At 42.7% G+C, this 13,800-nt stretch overlaps 1 protein-coding gene across 3 annotated transcripts in view; it reads right to left on the bottom strand.

The window, feature by feature from the left end:
- septin9a (septin 9a) overlaps positions 1-13,800 on the bottom strand; it is a 274,894-nt gene that overhangs the window by 157,387 nt on the left and 103,707 nt on the right. Inside the window, exon 1 of one of the 3 annotated variants that reach the window (XM_078401017.1) lies at positions 13,071-13,218. The exons of the other annotated variants lie outside the window; for them this stretch is intronic. Coding sequence (XP_078257143.1) covers positions 13,071-13,125 — 55 coding nt within the window. The 5' untranslated portion in view covers positions 13,126-13,218. Of the gene's footprint in view, positions 1-13,070; positions 13,219-13,800 lie in introns of those variants that run through there. 3 annotated transcript variants of the gene reach the window in all.

The raw sequence follows: 13,800 nt of genomic DNA, 5'->3' as shown, positions 1-13,800 counted from the left end.
CAATTAACCTACAAACCTGTGCGTGTTTGGAGTGTGGGAGAATACTGGAGCACCCAGAGAAAACCCACATGGTCACAGGGAAAACGTATAAACCCTACACAGACAGCACCCACGGTCAAGATCGAGCCCGGATCCCTGGCACTGTAAAGCAGCAACTCTACCGCTGAGCCACTGTGCCTCCCAGTCTTTGCATGAAAACGTTGAAAGTGCAGATTTGGATTCTGAAACCGTGTGTTGCCTCTTCGACCCAAACACTGACCGCTCTCAAGACACTTCCATTGACTGCCCCAAGTTCCACCGTCCTCCTGTCTTTCTCCTCGGTAAATACAGAGAAGAAATACTCATTGAGGACCTTGCCCGTCTCCTGTGGCTCCACACAGAGGTGACCGCTTTGATTCCTGAGAGGTCCCACTCTCCCTCTAGTTACCCTTTTCCCACTTACATACTTATAAAATCTCTGGAGGTGACGTGGAGTGATATATCAATCAGTTCACGTTCAATATTGTACACAGACAGCTCCCATTTCAAATACCTTCTGCATCCAACTTCACGTCCATACGTTCCAGGAGCAGAAGTAGCCCATCCAGTCTACTCTACCCTTCAATCGTGGCTGATCTATCTTTCCCTCTCAATCCCATTCTCCTGCCTTCTCCCCATAACCCCAGACACCCGTACTAATCAAGAATCTGTCACTCTCCGCCTTCAAAATACCCACTGACTTGGCCCCCACAGCCGTCTGTGGCAAAGAATTCCATAGATTCACCACCCTTGGATGAAATAAATTCCTTCTCATCTCCTTTCTAAAACTTAATGCAAAAAACCTTTCTGAAGTCAATTACATTCATAGTACTCATCAAAACTGTACAAAGCTACCACACTGTACATGCAAAGCCACCCACATACTCCAGGCAAGCTGACTCTGCACTTTACACACATCTCCACTATATTAACTATTTTTCTTCCCTAATCCCAAACTTAGTTTTGCTCACGCTGCAACAGAAACTTTCTCTGTGCTGCCCATTTGTTATTACACTGCTTCTGTGCGGTACAAAAAGGGGAAATGTAACAGATATGGGAATAAAACTTTGAAATAAATTAGATTAGGTAACTGCATTCCCTAATGCCAACAAAACCCCAAGATGACCATCTGCACACATGACATTAATCCTTCTTTATCATCACAAACAAGGCCTCAGAACTTGAAATAACTGGTCATCATTGAGAGCAATTGAGAGAAATTGTTCCCTTAAGGAATTCCCATAACATTTAAACCATGCTTCAAGAAGCAAATGTAAAAAGACATGCTGTATTTCACTGGAATGCACAAAAATAAATTGCACAGAATTGTGGCCGCAGCCCAGGCCAACACACAAACCAACCTCCCTTCCATTGACTCCATCTACACTTCACGCTGCACTAAGTCCACCAGCATTATCAAGGACCAGTCCCACCCCGGTCACTCCCTCTTCTGCTCTCTCCCATTAAGCAAGAGGTATAAGAGTATGAAAACATACACCGTCTAGATTCAGACTTCCTCTAGCTTCTTCCCAGCTGTTATCAGGCAACTGAATCATTCTATCAACAACTAGAGAGTGGTTCTGACCAACCATCTACCTCATTGGAGGCCTTTGATCTATCTTTGATCTATCTTTACGAGACTTTATCTTGCACTAAATGTTATTCCCTTTATCATGCAACTGTAGACTGTGGATGGCACGATTGTAATCACATATTGTCGTTCCGTTGACTGGTTAGCATCCAACAAAAGCTTTTCACTGTACCTCGGTACACATGACAATAAACTAAACTAAAAATGTGGTGAATTTAGTATCAGTTACTTCCGCAGCATATTTCAAGCTGGATAGGTCAGGCTTTCTGATCAGACTTAACCAATCTTTCCATGATTTCACACTCGCAGACTGTCAAGCAAATCTAGCTGGTGTTTCTTCCGCTAATTCATCCATAAGAACTAAGATGTCCGCAAGGATATCTTGACATACATAACTTACTTTTACATTAAAATACCGTAGCAAAGGCAGAATAATTCCTTAAAGAGTGTCCAGAAGATAATCAGAAGAATATTCTCAGAAGTAGGCTGAAGAAGGGTCTCGACCCGAAACGTCATCCATTCCTTCTCTCCAGAGATGCAGCCTGACCTGCTGAGTTACTCCAGCATTTTTGCCTAACTTCCAGAAGATATTCGAGACTTAAGGAACTCCAGATGCTGGAATCATGTGCACAACACAAAATGCTGGAGTAATTCAGTGGGCTAGGCAGCATCTCTGGATGACATAGATAGGTGACATTTCGGGTAGGAATCTTTCTTCAGTCTGAAGAAATGTCCCTAACCTAAATCGTCGCCTATCTAAGTAACTGAATTAACTCAGTGGGTCAGGTAGCATCTGTGGAGGACATGAATGGGCGACTTTTCAGGTCAGGACCTTTCTTCAGTTTGAAGAAATGGCCCTGGCTTGAAATATCACCTATGTATGTACCTGGAGTAACGCAGTGGGTCAGGTAGCATCGCTGGAGGACGTGGATAGGTGACATTTGGGTCAGGACCCTTCTTGAGTCTGAAGAAAGGTCCTGACCCAAAGCAATGTTCATCCATGTCCTCCAGATAGGCTGCCTGACCTGCCGAATTAGTCCAGCACTTTTTGCCTCCACATAATATTGGCAGGATTGATTCAATTACTGAGGAGAGATGCTCAGGACTGAAAAGGATATTCATTTATAAATTTGAATTTGTTCACGTTCAGAAGTAAAAGGAGTAGAATTAAGCCATTTGGCCTATCAAGTCTACTCCGCCATTCAATCATGGCTGATCTATCTTTCCCTCTCAACTCCATTCTCCTGCCATCTCCCCATAACCCCCAACACTTCCTAGAATCTATCAATCTCCGCCTTAAAAGTATCCAATTACTTGGCCTCCATAGCTGTATATGGCAATGAATTCAACAGATTCACCATCCTCTGACTAAATAAATTCCTCCTTATCTTATTCAATTAAATTAAAACTAATTTAGTGAACATGCATTAAAGTAACTTGTACCATGATCTATATCAATAGTTCGAGTGGCCCTGAGGCTGAAGTGCTGCCAAATGGGTCTGGTAGCTACATTCTCACATCCATTTCGGTTGTGAGCCTTCTACAGTAATATTTTTTTACTTGTTTATTTCTTGGTATGTGGGCATTGGTGACAAGGCCAGCATTTGGAACAAGAACAGTTCAGCGCAGGAACAGGCCCTTTAGCCCACAAGGTCCATGCCGAACACGATGCCAAATGAAACTAATCTCCTCTGCCTGCTCATGATCCATCCCCCTCCATTTCCTGCATATCCATGTACCTATCAAAAATCCTCTTAAATGCCACTGTCATGTCTGCCGCCGCCACACCCCTGGAACCAGGTTCCAGGCACCCTCCACCCTCTTTGTAAAATGCTTGCCCATCTCACCTTAAAGCTATGCCCTCTATTCCTTGACATTTCCATCTTAGGAAAAAGGTTCAGACTGTCTACCGCATCTACCTCTCTCATAATTTTATGTACTTCTATCGGATCTCCCCTCAACTTTTGGCGTTCCAGAGAAAACAATCCCAAGTTTATCCAACTTCTCCCTGTAGCTGATACTCCCTAATCCAGGCAGGATTGTGATAAACCTCCTCTGCATCCTCTTCAAAACCTTCACATCCTTTCCTTAATATGGTGACCAGAACTGCACACAATACGTCAGATGCTACATAACCAAAGTCTTATGGAGTTCCATCATAACTTCCTGACTCTTATACTTAAAGCCCCAACCAATGACGCAATGCATACATTCTATCTACTTGTGTTGCCATTTTCAGGGAACGATAGACTTGAATTGAATTGATTGAATTGAATTAAATTGAATACTTGGATCCCAAGATCCCTTTGCACAGCAATGCTGTTGCTATGAATCATTTAAACCAATTCTTATTATTCGATTTGAGATACCCTGAGTGTTCATCTCTCAGTGTGCACACAAATGTCTGAGCAAAATTAAAGTGTGACATTAAAAGGTGATAAATTGTCAGGTCCATCCCAAGACTAGCAGCAAGTGAGATCATCAAAGGGTCTCGACCCGAAACATCACCCATTCCTTCTCTCCCGTGATGCTGCCTGACCCGCTGAGTTACTCCAGCACTTTGTGTCTATCATCGGAGATACCTCACAATAATCCAAAATGATCCCAATTTCAAAACCATCCCTTCAGCATATGTCCGGGATTGCCAGAGAGAGCTGAAGGAAAGCTAAACAGCCTGCACCAGTTTTCTTCTCATCTATTCTCCAGGAAATAAATTTGGAATATTTTTATTAAGGATAAAGCAACTTGAACTTTCCAAGCAAATTGGATGGTAGGCTTGTCCAACCATATGTCGCAGAATTTTTGATGTGTTGAAGTCTGAAGAAGGGTCCCGACTCGAAACATCGTCCATCAACGGTCAATTCATCGAGACCTACAATACTAGAAGCTTCAGAATCTTTGGCAATCTCCTCCTCTAACCCCATCCCTCCATGGGGCAATAGATGTTCAATCATTGAGAACAGAAAGTAGAGTTTGGATTAAGGAGGGAAACAAAACGGATTGCAGGGATCAAACAAGGCCAAGGCCGTAGATTAGATCAGTCATGGGTTTACTGAATGGTAAGGGATGGTTCAAGGTGCCAAACAGTCTACCTCCTGTTCCTTATTCTCACGATATCTAGCAGCGAGAGAGAATTTTTCGTAATTTGGGTAGATCTGCGATCTTGCCGGTCTCTGATGTTGCCTGTTTTTAAAACAATGTTGGACCTCAAATAGCGCACAATGCCCGGCTTATCTGGCCTTTCATAATCTGATAACATTGTTTCAAAATAGCTCATTGGATCTTTATAATTTCTGAGGTAAATCTCACTGCTACTAACTCGCCTGCAAACTTCCATGCTTGCATCTGGGACTCACTCCTAAAACTGGGACTCACTTGCTGCCATTGAAGACAAAAGGGCAGTCATTTTACTGAACCATGTTCACCCTTGGACGAGCCTTAACTAAACATTAATATGAACAAAAGATATCATGTGCAATAAGTTATTCGACATCAATCTTGAAACCGACTCAAAAGATTAAAATAAAGACAGACTTTGAACATTTTGGCACTTTTCTGAGAGTTAAAAGCAATCTACAGACATTCAAGGTTTTGGCTTATTTTCATATTACTTGATGTCATGTGCAAAGGGCACATGGCTGATTTTTATCCAGAGAATTAAACTTCAACTTATTTATGGTTTAATTTCAACTTTTTAAAAATGATTTTGGCAGATAATCAACAGCAATATATGACAAATCTTTTCTTTTAACAGAGACCTTTGCACAGAGAACTTCACTCACAGTAATCAACATAACAAATGGATTACAAAGTACGGATATTCCCACGTTAATTACTTTCTGATAGAATAATTACAAGAGAACATTGAACAGGAGACAGGAACTCAAATGAGTGAGCAAAATTCAAGTAAAGAAAACAAAAGTTAGTGACACGAAAGGTGATAAATTGGCAGGTCCCGATGGTTTCCATCCCAAGGTTTGACATTGGTCAGTTCATCAAATATGCCCCATTTTAGACTTTCGAGTTTAGAGATACAGCATACAACAAGCCTTTCGGCCCACCGAGTCCGTGCCGACCAGCGATCACCCCGTACACATTAATACTACTTACACACCAGGAACAATCTACATAAGGCAATTAACCTACGAACCTGTACGTCTTTGTATGAGTGTGGAAGGAAATCAAAGCACTCGGAGAAAACCCACGTGGTCACAGGGAGAATGTACAAACTCCATACAGACAGCACACATAGTCAGGATCAAACCCAGGTCTCTGGCGCTGTAAGGCAGCAACTCTACCACTGCGCCACTGTGCCGCTCACCATGATCCAAAATTCTCCCAATTTCAAAACCATTCCTTTAGTATGTGTCCTGCACTGTAACAGAAGGTAGAGGGGGAACTTAAACATTCTGGACCATCTAGCACGACAACTATTCTCCGAGAAATAAATTTATAATCCTTTTATTGAGGAGAGAGCCAAAAAGCAACCTTGAACTTTCCTAGCTGATTGGATGTTCAACCATATCTGGCAGACCCAATGGGCATCTTTGATATGAAGTCTTTAGAATCCAGACACAAAATATTGCCGATTTCCCTCCACAGATGCTGCCTGACCCACTGTGTTCTTCCTACAGATTGAGGGAAGGGGGAGTTGACTCCGCAACTCCCTGGTCAACTCGTCCCTTCCTACCCAAACCACCCCCTCCCCAGGTACTTTCCCCTGCTAACAGCTAACAATCTATTCTACATTTTCCTTGATCACCATCCCCTTTGTCCTGTTTTCACACCTTACACTTCCTTATCTATGTATCTCCCTCTCCCCTGACATCAGTCTGAAGAAGAGACTTGACCCGAAATGTCACCCGTTCTTTCTCTCCAGAGACGCTGCCTGTCCCACTGAGTTACTCAGCATCTTGTGTACATCTAGAGTTCTTTAGGCTCTGACTTGCTCCTCAGCAAATGTGAACTTTGCACACAGTGCTCGACAGGAACCACATGTAAATACAAATTAAATGAGCACCCACGTGGACAAGGGCTTTTACCCAATGTTTGCAAGAAACGCAAGTGGGCATTTGCATCCCAGCAGAACGTTTAGCAAGTTGAAAGGTTGAGAGGAGACCTGAGAGAAGTATATAAAATTATGAGATGCATGGACGAGATTGACAGCCAGAACCATTTTCCCAAGACAAAGGGGCAGAACTTTAAGATGAGGGGGGCAACGTTTAAAGAAATTGCGCAGGGCATGTTTTTTGTAAACAGAGTGTGTGGTGGGTGCCTGGAACTTGCTGCCAGGCTTGGTGAGAGAGGCAGATGCGATAGTGACATTTAAGTGTTTTAGAAAGCTGCATCGATATGCAGGGAATAGAGAGATATGGATCACGGACAGGCAGAGGAAATTAGTTTAACTTTGCTAACCATTTAACTGCTTGGCACGGACATTGTGGGCTGAAGGGCCCATTCCTGCGCTGTACTGTTCCAAGGCAGGAGAATGGGGATAAACGGGAAAGATAGATCAGACATGATTGAACAGTGGGGTAGGTTCGATGGGCCGAATGACCCAATTCTTCTCCAAAAACTTATGAACTTATGAGCCGTGGGAACAAAATCAGTTTCTAAGCTATGACTGTAACAGTCTAAAGCCATTATCAATAAAGATATATGTAAACTTTAAAAACCGGCCTCCAAGATGTTAAAGTCCACAGGTTGGCGCTCTCCGCAGTCGATCCCAGGCAAGGGGATCGCAGCTCCACGATGGTAAGTCCGCGCCACGCCTGCGTTGAAGCGCCGGGAAAGGCCGTGCAGCTCCACGACGTTAGGCCGCAATGGTGGACAGAGACACGACACGGAAAAAATTGCATCTCTATCGAGGTAAGAGATTGAAAAAAAGTTTCCCCCAAATCCCCCCACTCCCCAATTCCTTTTGAAATCCACAAACACACCTACATACACAAACTGCTCAAGGTTCAGAACCTTTCCACAATACCCCATTCTTCCACACCCGACTTTCAGTATTAAAATCGGAAATTGAGGAAATGTTATTAACCAACGAGATATGAAGAGGAACAAAAACATGTATGGTGTTATGTCACAGAGTCAGCCTTGATTTTATTAAGCAGTTAAAGAGACTTTTAATAAATGACTTGTCTGTTTTATTTTCCAAATCAAAATGAGGCCAACTGGCATCACCTATTCCTACACGAGTACCAATATTACTACAAACTGAACATTTGATCCAACATCAGGTGTATAAAATCATGAGGAGAATAGATAGGGGGAATGCACAAATAGACACAAAGTGCTGGAGTAACTCAGTGGGTCAGGGGACTGAAGGGGAGGGGAACTGGAGGCAGGTAAAGGCCAGAACAAATCAGGGACAGCAATGGATGACCAAGGAAGGGTGGAGTGCATTGTTGGCTGGGGAAGAGGTGATAATGAAGGGATACATGGATGCGAACAGTGAACTCTAGTAGGATGACTAGGGCAGGGGCAGGGAGGAGAGAGGGAATGCAGGTGTTGCTTGAAATGAGAGAAATCAATTTCCATACTGCTGGGTTGTAAGCTGGCCAAGCGAAATATGAGGTGTTATTCCTCTAATTTGTGTGTAGCCTCACTCTGACAGTGGAGAAGCCCCAGGACACAAAGGTCAGTATGGGAATGGGAAGGGGAGTTAAAATGCACAGATTCATTTTCCAAGGGTTGGGGAACCAAGAACTAGAGGGCACAGTTTTAAGGTGAGAGAGGCAAAAGATTTTATAGAAACCTGAAGGGTAACTTTTTTGCACACAGAGGTTGGTGGATAAATGGAACGAGCAGTCAGAGGAGGTAATTGAGGCAGACACGATAACAACATTTAAAAGACATCTGGTCAGGTACATGGATAGGACGTGTTAAGAGATCTGGGCCAAGCGCGGGGAAATGTGAGTTTACATGGGGCATCGTGGTCGGCATGGGTGAGTTGGGCCAAGGGTCTGGTTCTGTGTGACTCTGTGTGCCGCCTGCAATCTGAAAGAGAGATACAGGAGACATGCAGCCTCGTGAAAACCATCACAGGAGCAATCCGTCTCGTTGGAGTAGATTTGTTGCCAAGTCTCATCAACCTACATTGGCACCAGTCGTGGGTGGGGTTGGTTAGGAACTGAAAGATTTAAAAGTTTACATCCCAAACTCATCCATTCTGGGTGGTTAAATTCCCCGCTCTATAACCATTTCACAAAACAGTTCTTGCATTTAAATACACAATTCACAACTACCCAAGGTAACTCACACATGGCTCAACTTGTTCATCTCTCTTCACAACAAAGTGGATGACTTTACTTGCCAAATTAATACGGTAAAAATATAATGTTTTACATCGGTCAGTTTAATGTAAATCTTTGTAAAATTGTTAAAATCAACTTTTATATTGCTCCTGTAACCACTTCCTTGTCCAGGTTCTTTAGACATCTAACCTGCCATTTCTATCACTCGCCGTTTAATAACACTCTCGCTCTCAGGTTTTCGGGATTTTACTGAAGGTACAAATGTAACATGGATTCAGGCAGTTGTCGTTTATTGTGGTGACTTTGTTTTACGATCCAAAAATAATTGCAAACAGAGTCTGATCTCTACAGGCCTCCTCCTGGTGCCAAAGTAGAAAAGTCAGGTAAAGGTGAGGTTGATGTCACTAAGCTGGAAAGGGTGCAGACAGGATTTATGAAGATGTTGTTGCCGAGACTCACAGGGCCTGAGCTACAGGGAGAGATTGGGCAGGCTAGAACTTTATTCTTTGGAGCACAGGAGGTATGATCTTATAGAGGTGTATAAAATCATGAGGAAAATGGATAAGTTGAGTGCACAGTCTTTTTTCCTGGGTAGAGGGCATAGACTTACAGTGAGGGAGGGCTTTTGAGTGGGAGTTGAAGAGACCGAGCACAGGCTCGGTGATCGTTTCGCTGAACATCTCCGCTCAGTCCTCCTTGGCCTACGTGATCTCCCGGTTGCCAAACACTTTAACTCCCCCTCCTATTCCCACACTGACCTTTCTGTCCTGGGCCTCCTCCACTGTCAGAGTGAGGCCCAACACAAATTGGAGGAACAGCACCTCATATTTCTCTTGGGCAGCTTACACCCCAGTGGTATAAGTTTTGATTTCCCTAACTTCAAGTAATCCTTGCTTTCCCTCTCTCTCCGACCCTCTCCCACGCTAGTTCTCCGACTAGTTTCACTGTCCTTCTGATTTATTTTATTGATTGTAGACCTCCTTGTCACCTTCCCCTCAACCCTTCCCTCAATGAACCATTCTACCTTTCCTTATCATCTTCTGATCTTTTGTTTTCACACCTTACCCACCCATATCTCTAGACTCTCTCTAGCCTGACTCTCAGTCTGAAGGGTCTCGACCTGAAATGTCACCCATTCCTTCTCTCCAGGGATGCTGGCTGTCCCGCTGAGTTACTCCAGCATTTTGTGTATAAGATGTGATTTGATTAGATTGCATGCAAAATAAAGCTTTTCACTGTAAATAATGATAAGGTGCTCATGACAATAATAAACCTGGACTAAACTTGCTTTTATTTCTTGTTCATTCTTCAAACTACACCTTGGCCAGCCATTCAAGCTGTGCTCTAGCCAACTGTTCAAATGACAAAGCCCCCTGCTCTCATCGCAACCCACACTTAATGAAGCAGCAGAATCTTCCAGGTAAATGCTTTATACCTGTGGTTTAGCCACCTGATCTTCCCGCCAAATCTCTGGGCATGACAAGACTAGAGTTTGTGGGAGACACAAGAGAAATGGCCATCAGTGTTGTTATAAATATCTAATTGACTGAAATAGTTGGAATCCTTTTGGTTCCAATTCAAGTTGGAAAGGGCACAGAGAAGATTTCCGAGGATGTTGCCAGGTCTTGAGGGTCTGAGCACTCGGGAGAAATTGAGCAGGCTGGGACTTTATTCCTTAGAGCGCAGGAGGATGAGGGGTGATCTTATAGAGGTGTATAAAACCATGAGAGGAATATATCGGCTAGACGCACAGAGTCTCCTGCCCAGAGTTGGGGAAAACGAGAACCAGAGGACATAGGTTTAAGGTGAAGGGGGAAAGATTTAATAGGAATCTGAGGGGTAACTTTTTCACACAAAGGGTGTTGAGTGTATGGAACGAGATGCCAGAGGAGGTAGTTGAGGCAGGGACTATTGCAACATTTAAGAAACAATTAGACAGGTATATGGATAGGACTGGTTTAGAGGGATATGAGCCAAACGCAGGTAGGTGGGATTAGTGTTGATGGGGCATGGGGCTGAAGGGTCTGTTTCTACACTGTATGACTCTATGACTAATTGGAATATGTGCCAACTCACTTCAACTCCAAGACTTGGATGTGCTGTCGTGATTGATACGTGTTGTAGCAGAGACACAATATTGCCATGTCAGAGTAACTGCTTATTAGATGAATCATTGAAGCAATGTAAAGTCTACCTGCACATGTTAATACAATTCAATTAGAAGCGAGTTTGGGGAAAAAGCAGGTGGAATGGAAAGGTTCATCAAATATTTTGGCCAGAATGCATCCCTTAACATCATAAGCCACAAACAATATATTTTATCTTGTTCAGCTGACTGCAAGATGGTGTCATGCCCAAATGGCCCTTTATGCAATAATTTCTCTTGAAAAGTTAATTCTTTGATATGAAATACTTTTGTGAATCTAGAGGACACAAATGGCAATGTAATTATACAAACTCTAAATTTTCTAAGTTGTCTGTGCCTAGTCCAAGATTGCAGCAAGTACAATTTCAACCATCCTCTTACAGAGGATAGACACAAAGTGCCAGAGTAACTCAATGGGTCAGGCGCCATCTCCGGAGAAAAAGGATAGGTGACGTTTTGGGTCAGACGTCCCGATCCAAAACGTCACCCATCCTTCTTCTCCAGAGATGCTGCCTGACCTGCTGAGTTACTCCAGCACTTTGTGTGTATCTTTCGTATAAACCAATATTTGCAGTTCTTTGAAGTCTGCAGAGACTGATATCACTTTACATTTTTTAATTCAAAATAAACCAACTTTTACTTGTCAGTAATAATCATCATTCCAAACTAATACAGCAATGCTTTAAAAAAATTAACAGTTGGATAATCCAGCTCATCTAGTTTCCTGGGGTTAATGTATACAGTAGTTTACTGTATAAAGTGTAATCAATCTGCAATTTCAGATTATGTTGTTGCAATTAACAATTAACTTTTATTTAAAGTATAGCTTAAAGAAGATAACAGTACATGCACTTTGGAACATGATGCTTTTAGTTCTAACAATTTTTTAAAAACTCACTCATGGGGTTTTGTTGTGAAGGGGCAAATGCCAACAGTTTCAATATTGACTCACGGTATCATCAAACACGCACACATATCCAATAAATTATGTTTCCTTGGTGCAAGGTCATCAATGGATGAAGTAAATCATTTAATATTTAATTAGGTTTTAAAAATACACCCACTGATCCACTCACTCGCAACTTAAGTGACGAGCCGTACAATTTCCTGCTGTTTTACTCATCAGCAAACCTCCCTGTACACACAGTACGTCACCACTGACCTCTGAATGTTTGTGGGGGAAAAATATCTACCTTAGAAGTCTAGTTTGTCCACAAAAGATTGCGACTGAGCAAAAACCAGCAGACATTGCATCTACCTTCTTCCTAATCTTATGTTGATAGTTACAGTTAGTTGACTGTTTGAACCATTTACTCCACACTGCCTGATAACAAAGATTTGCACATATGCAGCAAAGCCCATGTTTGGCTAAAAGTCCCTTATATTCAGCAAACAAATTTTGGATCCTTCCCTAACTGGACTGGAGGGATTCCCTATTTTCTATATATATATCCTGAGAGAAATGTGGCACGTTCGTTCAGAGAATAGATAACATTCCCATTTCCTGTCCTTTGGCAAGAAGTTTCCTTGCAATATGAAAAGGAAAGGAAGCAACAATTATCAGTTGTGGTAGTGTGGTATCCAGCAGGGAAGTCTGCACTTGGGGTGGGGAGGGAGGGAGGGAGGGGGTGCAGGGCTGGAGCAGAATACTAAGGAATGAGCCAAGAATGCAGCTTGAAAGAGTCAATAACACTCGCCTCTCTCTCCAAAGCATAGCAGAGAAATCTAAGGCTGTAGTTTCCAACACATTCAAAGCAGATCTGCATTGAACTATTAAATTTAAAACTACACACACACACACGACATAAGCACAGAAACTTTATTTGGTTTGTTTAAAACCAGATGCGAATGTTATTCTATTGCTAACTTTAGAACCAAACAGAATCCACACATAAATCATCAGTGGCAACAGTAACATTCAGCACAAATTACAACACTTTCCTGACTGCAATGCCATCAACTTTTATTCTTCCAATGCAATGCCATCAACTATCAAACTTCCAATGCTTAAATCATAAATTAACACGGCTTTATCAGTTAAGGTAGAGGCACAAACCTTCAAAGTCTGATATAATCCCTTCCAACTGGTCATTTACTGTTATGTCAGACATCTTCCCCAAATACTTCTCCGTCTCACTCTGCTTTAGCCTCACTCCAGATACAAATCCCCCCCCCCCCAAAAAAGAAACACAATTCCACCAGGTTTTCTAGGAGGAGCTGGGTGATGATGTTTTGTCTTCAGTACTTACTGAAGCAACTTCGGGGAGGTGTTTTTTTTGTTGTTGGAGGCGGTTCTGCAGTGAAGTGCGTTGAGCCAACCATAGACAAAGGCATGCAGGGTGGATGGAGAGGTCCAACCCTCCACGCTCATGCAGAGACCAGCTGAATGGTGTAGCCAGATGCCTGTAAAACTCTGCTGTAAATCGCGGAGCAGGAAGCAATAGCAGCTTGGGGGCAGCAGAGCACAGCTCCAAGCGAACCCATATGTTTGCTGCAAATATCCTTCAGACCTCCCATTAACTGCACAGTGAGAGAGAGAAAAAAAGATTGCAGCTGAAAAAAAGGCCATGCATTTGCTAAAACAACACTAAATGCAAGGGAGCTAGCAATATTTATTTTTTTATGAACTGATACTATTCTTTCTTGCAGTGAATGGACCATGTTTTGAAGTCTGCCACAGTTACATCTGAAACTTATATTCGCCCAAGTTGCACACATCCTTTTGACCTTAAATCATGACCCTGATAAATAATAAGCAAGAACACATCCGTTTCTTAAGTGTTGCT

Source organism: Rhinoraja longicauda, chromosome 6 (genome assembly GCF_053455715.1).
Source record: "Rhinoraja longicauda isolate Sanriku21f chromosome 6, sRhiLon1.1, whole genome shotgun sequence".
In the NCBI taxonomy this organism is placed as follows: domain Eukaryota; kingdom Metazoa; phylum Chordata; class Chondrichthyes; order Rajiformes; family Arhynchobatidae; genus Rhinoraja; species Rhinoraja longicauda.
This window is presented reverse-complemented; position numbering and strand designations above follow the sequence as displayed.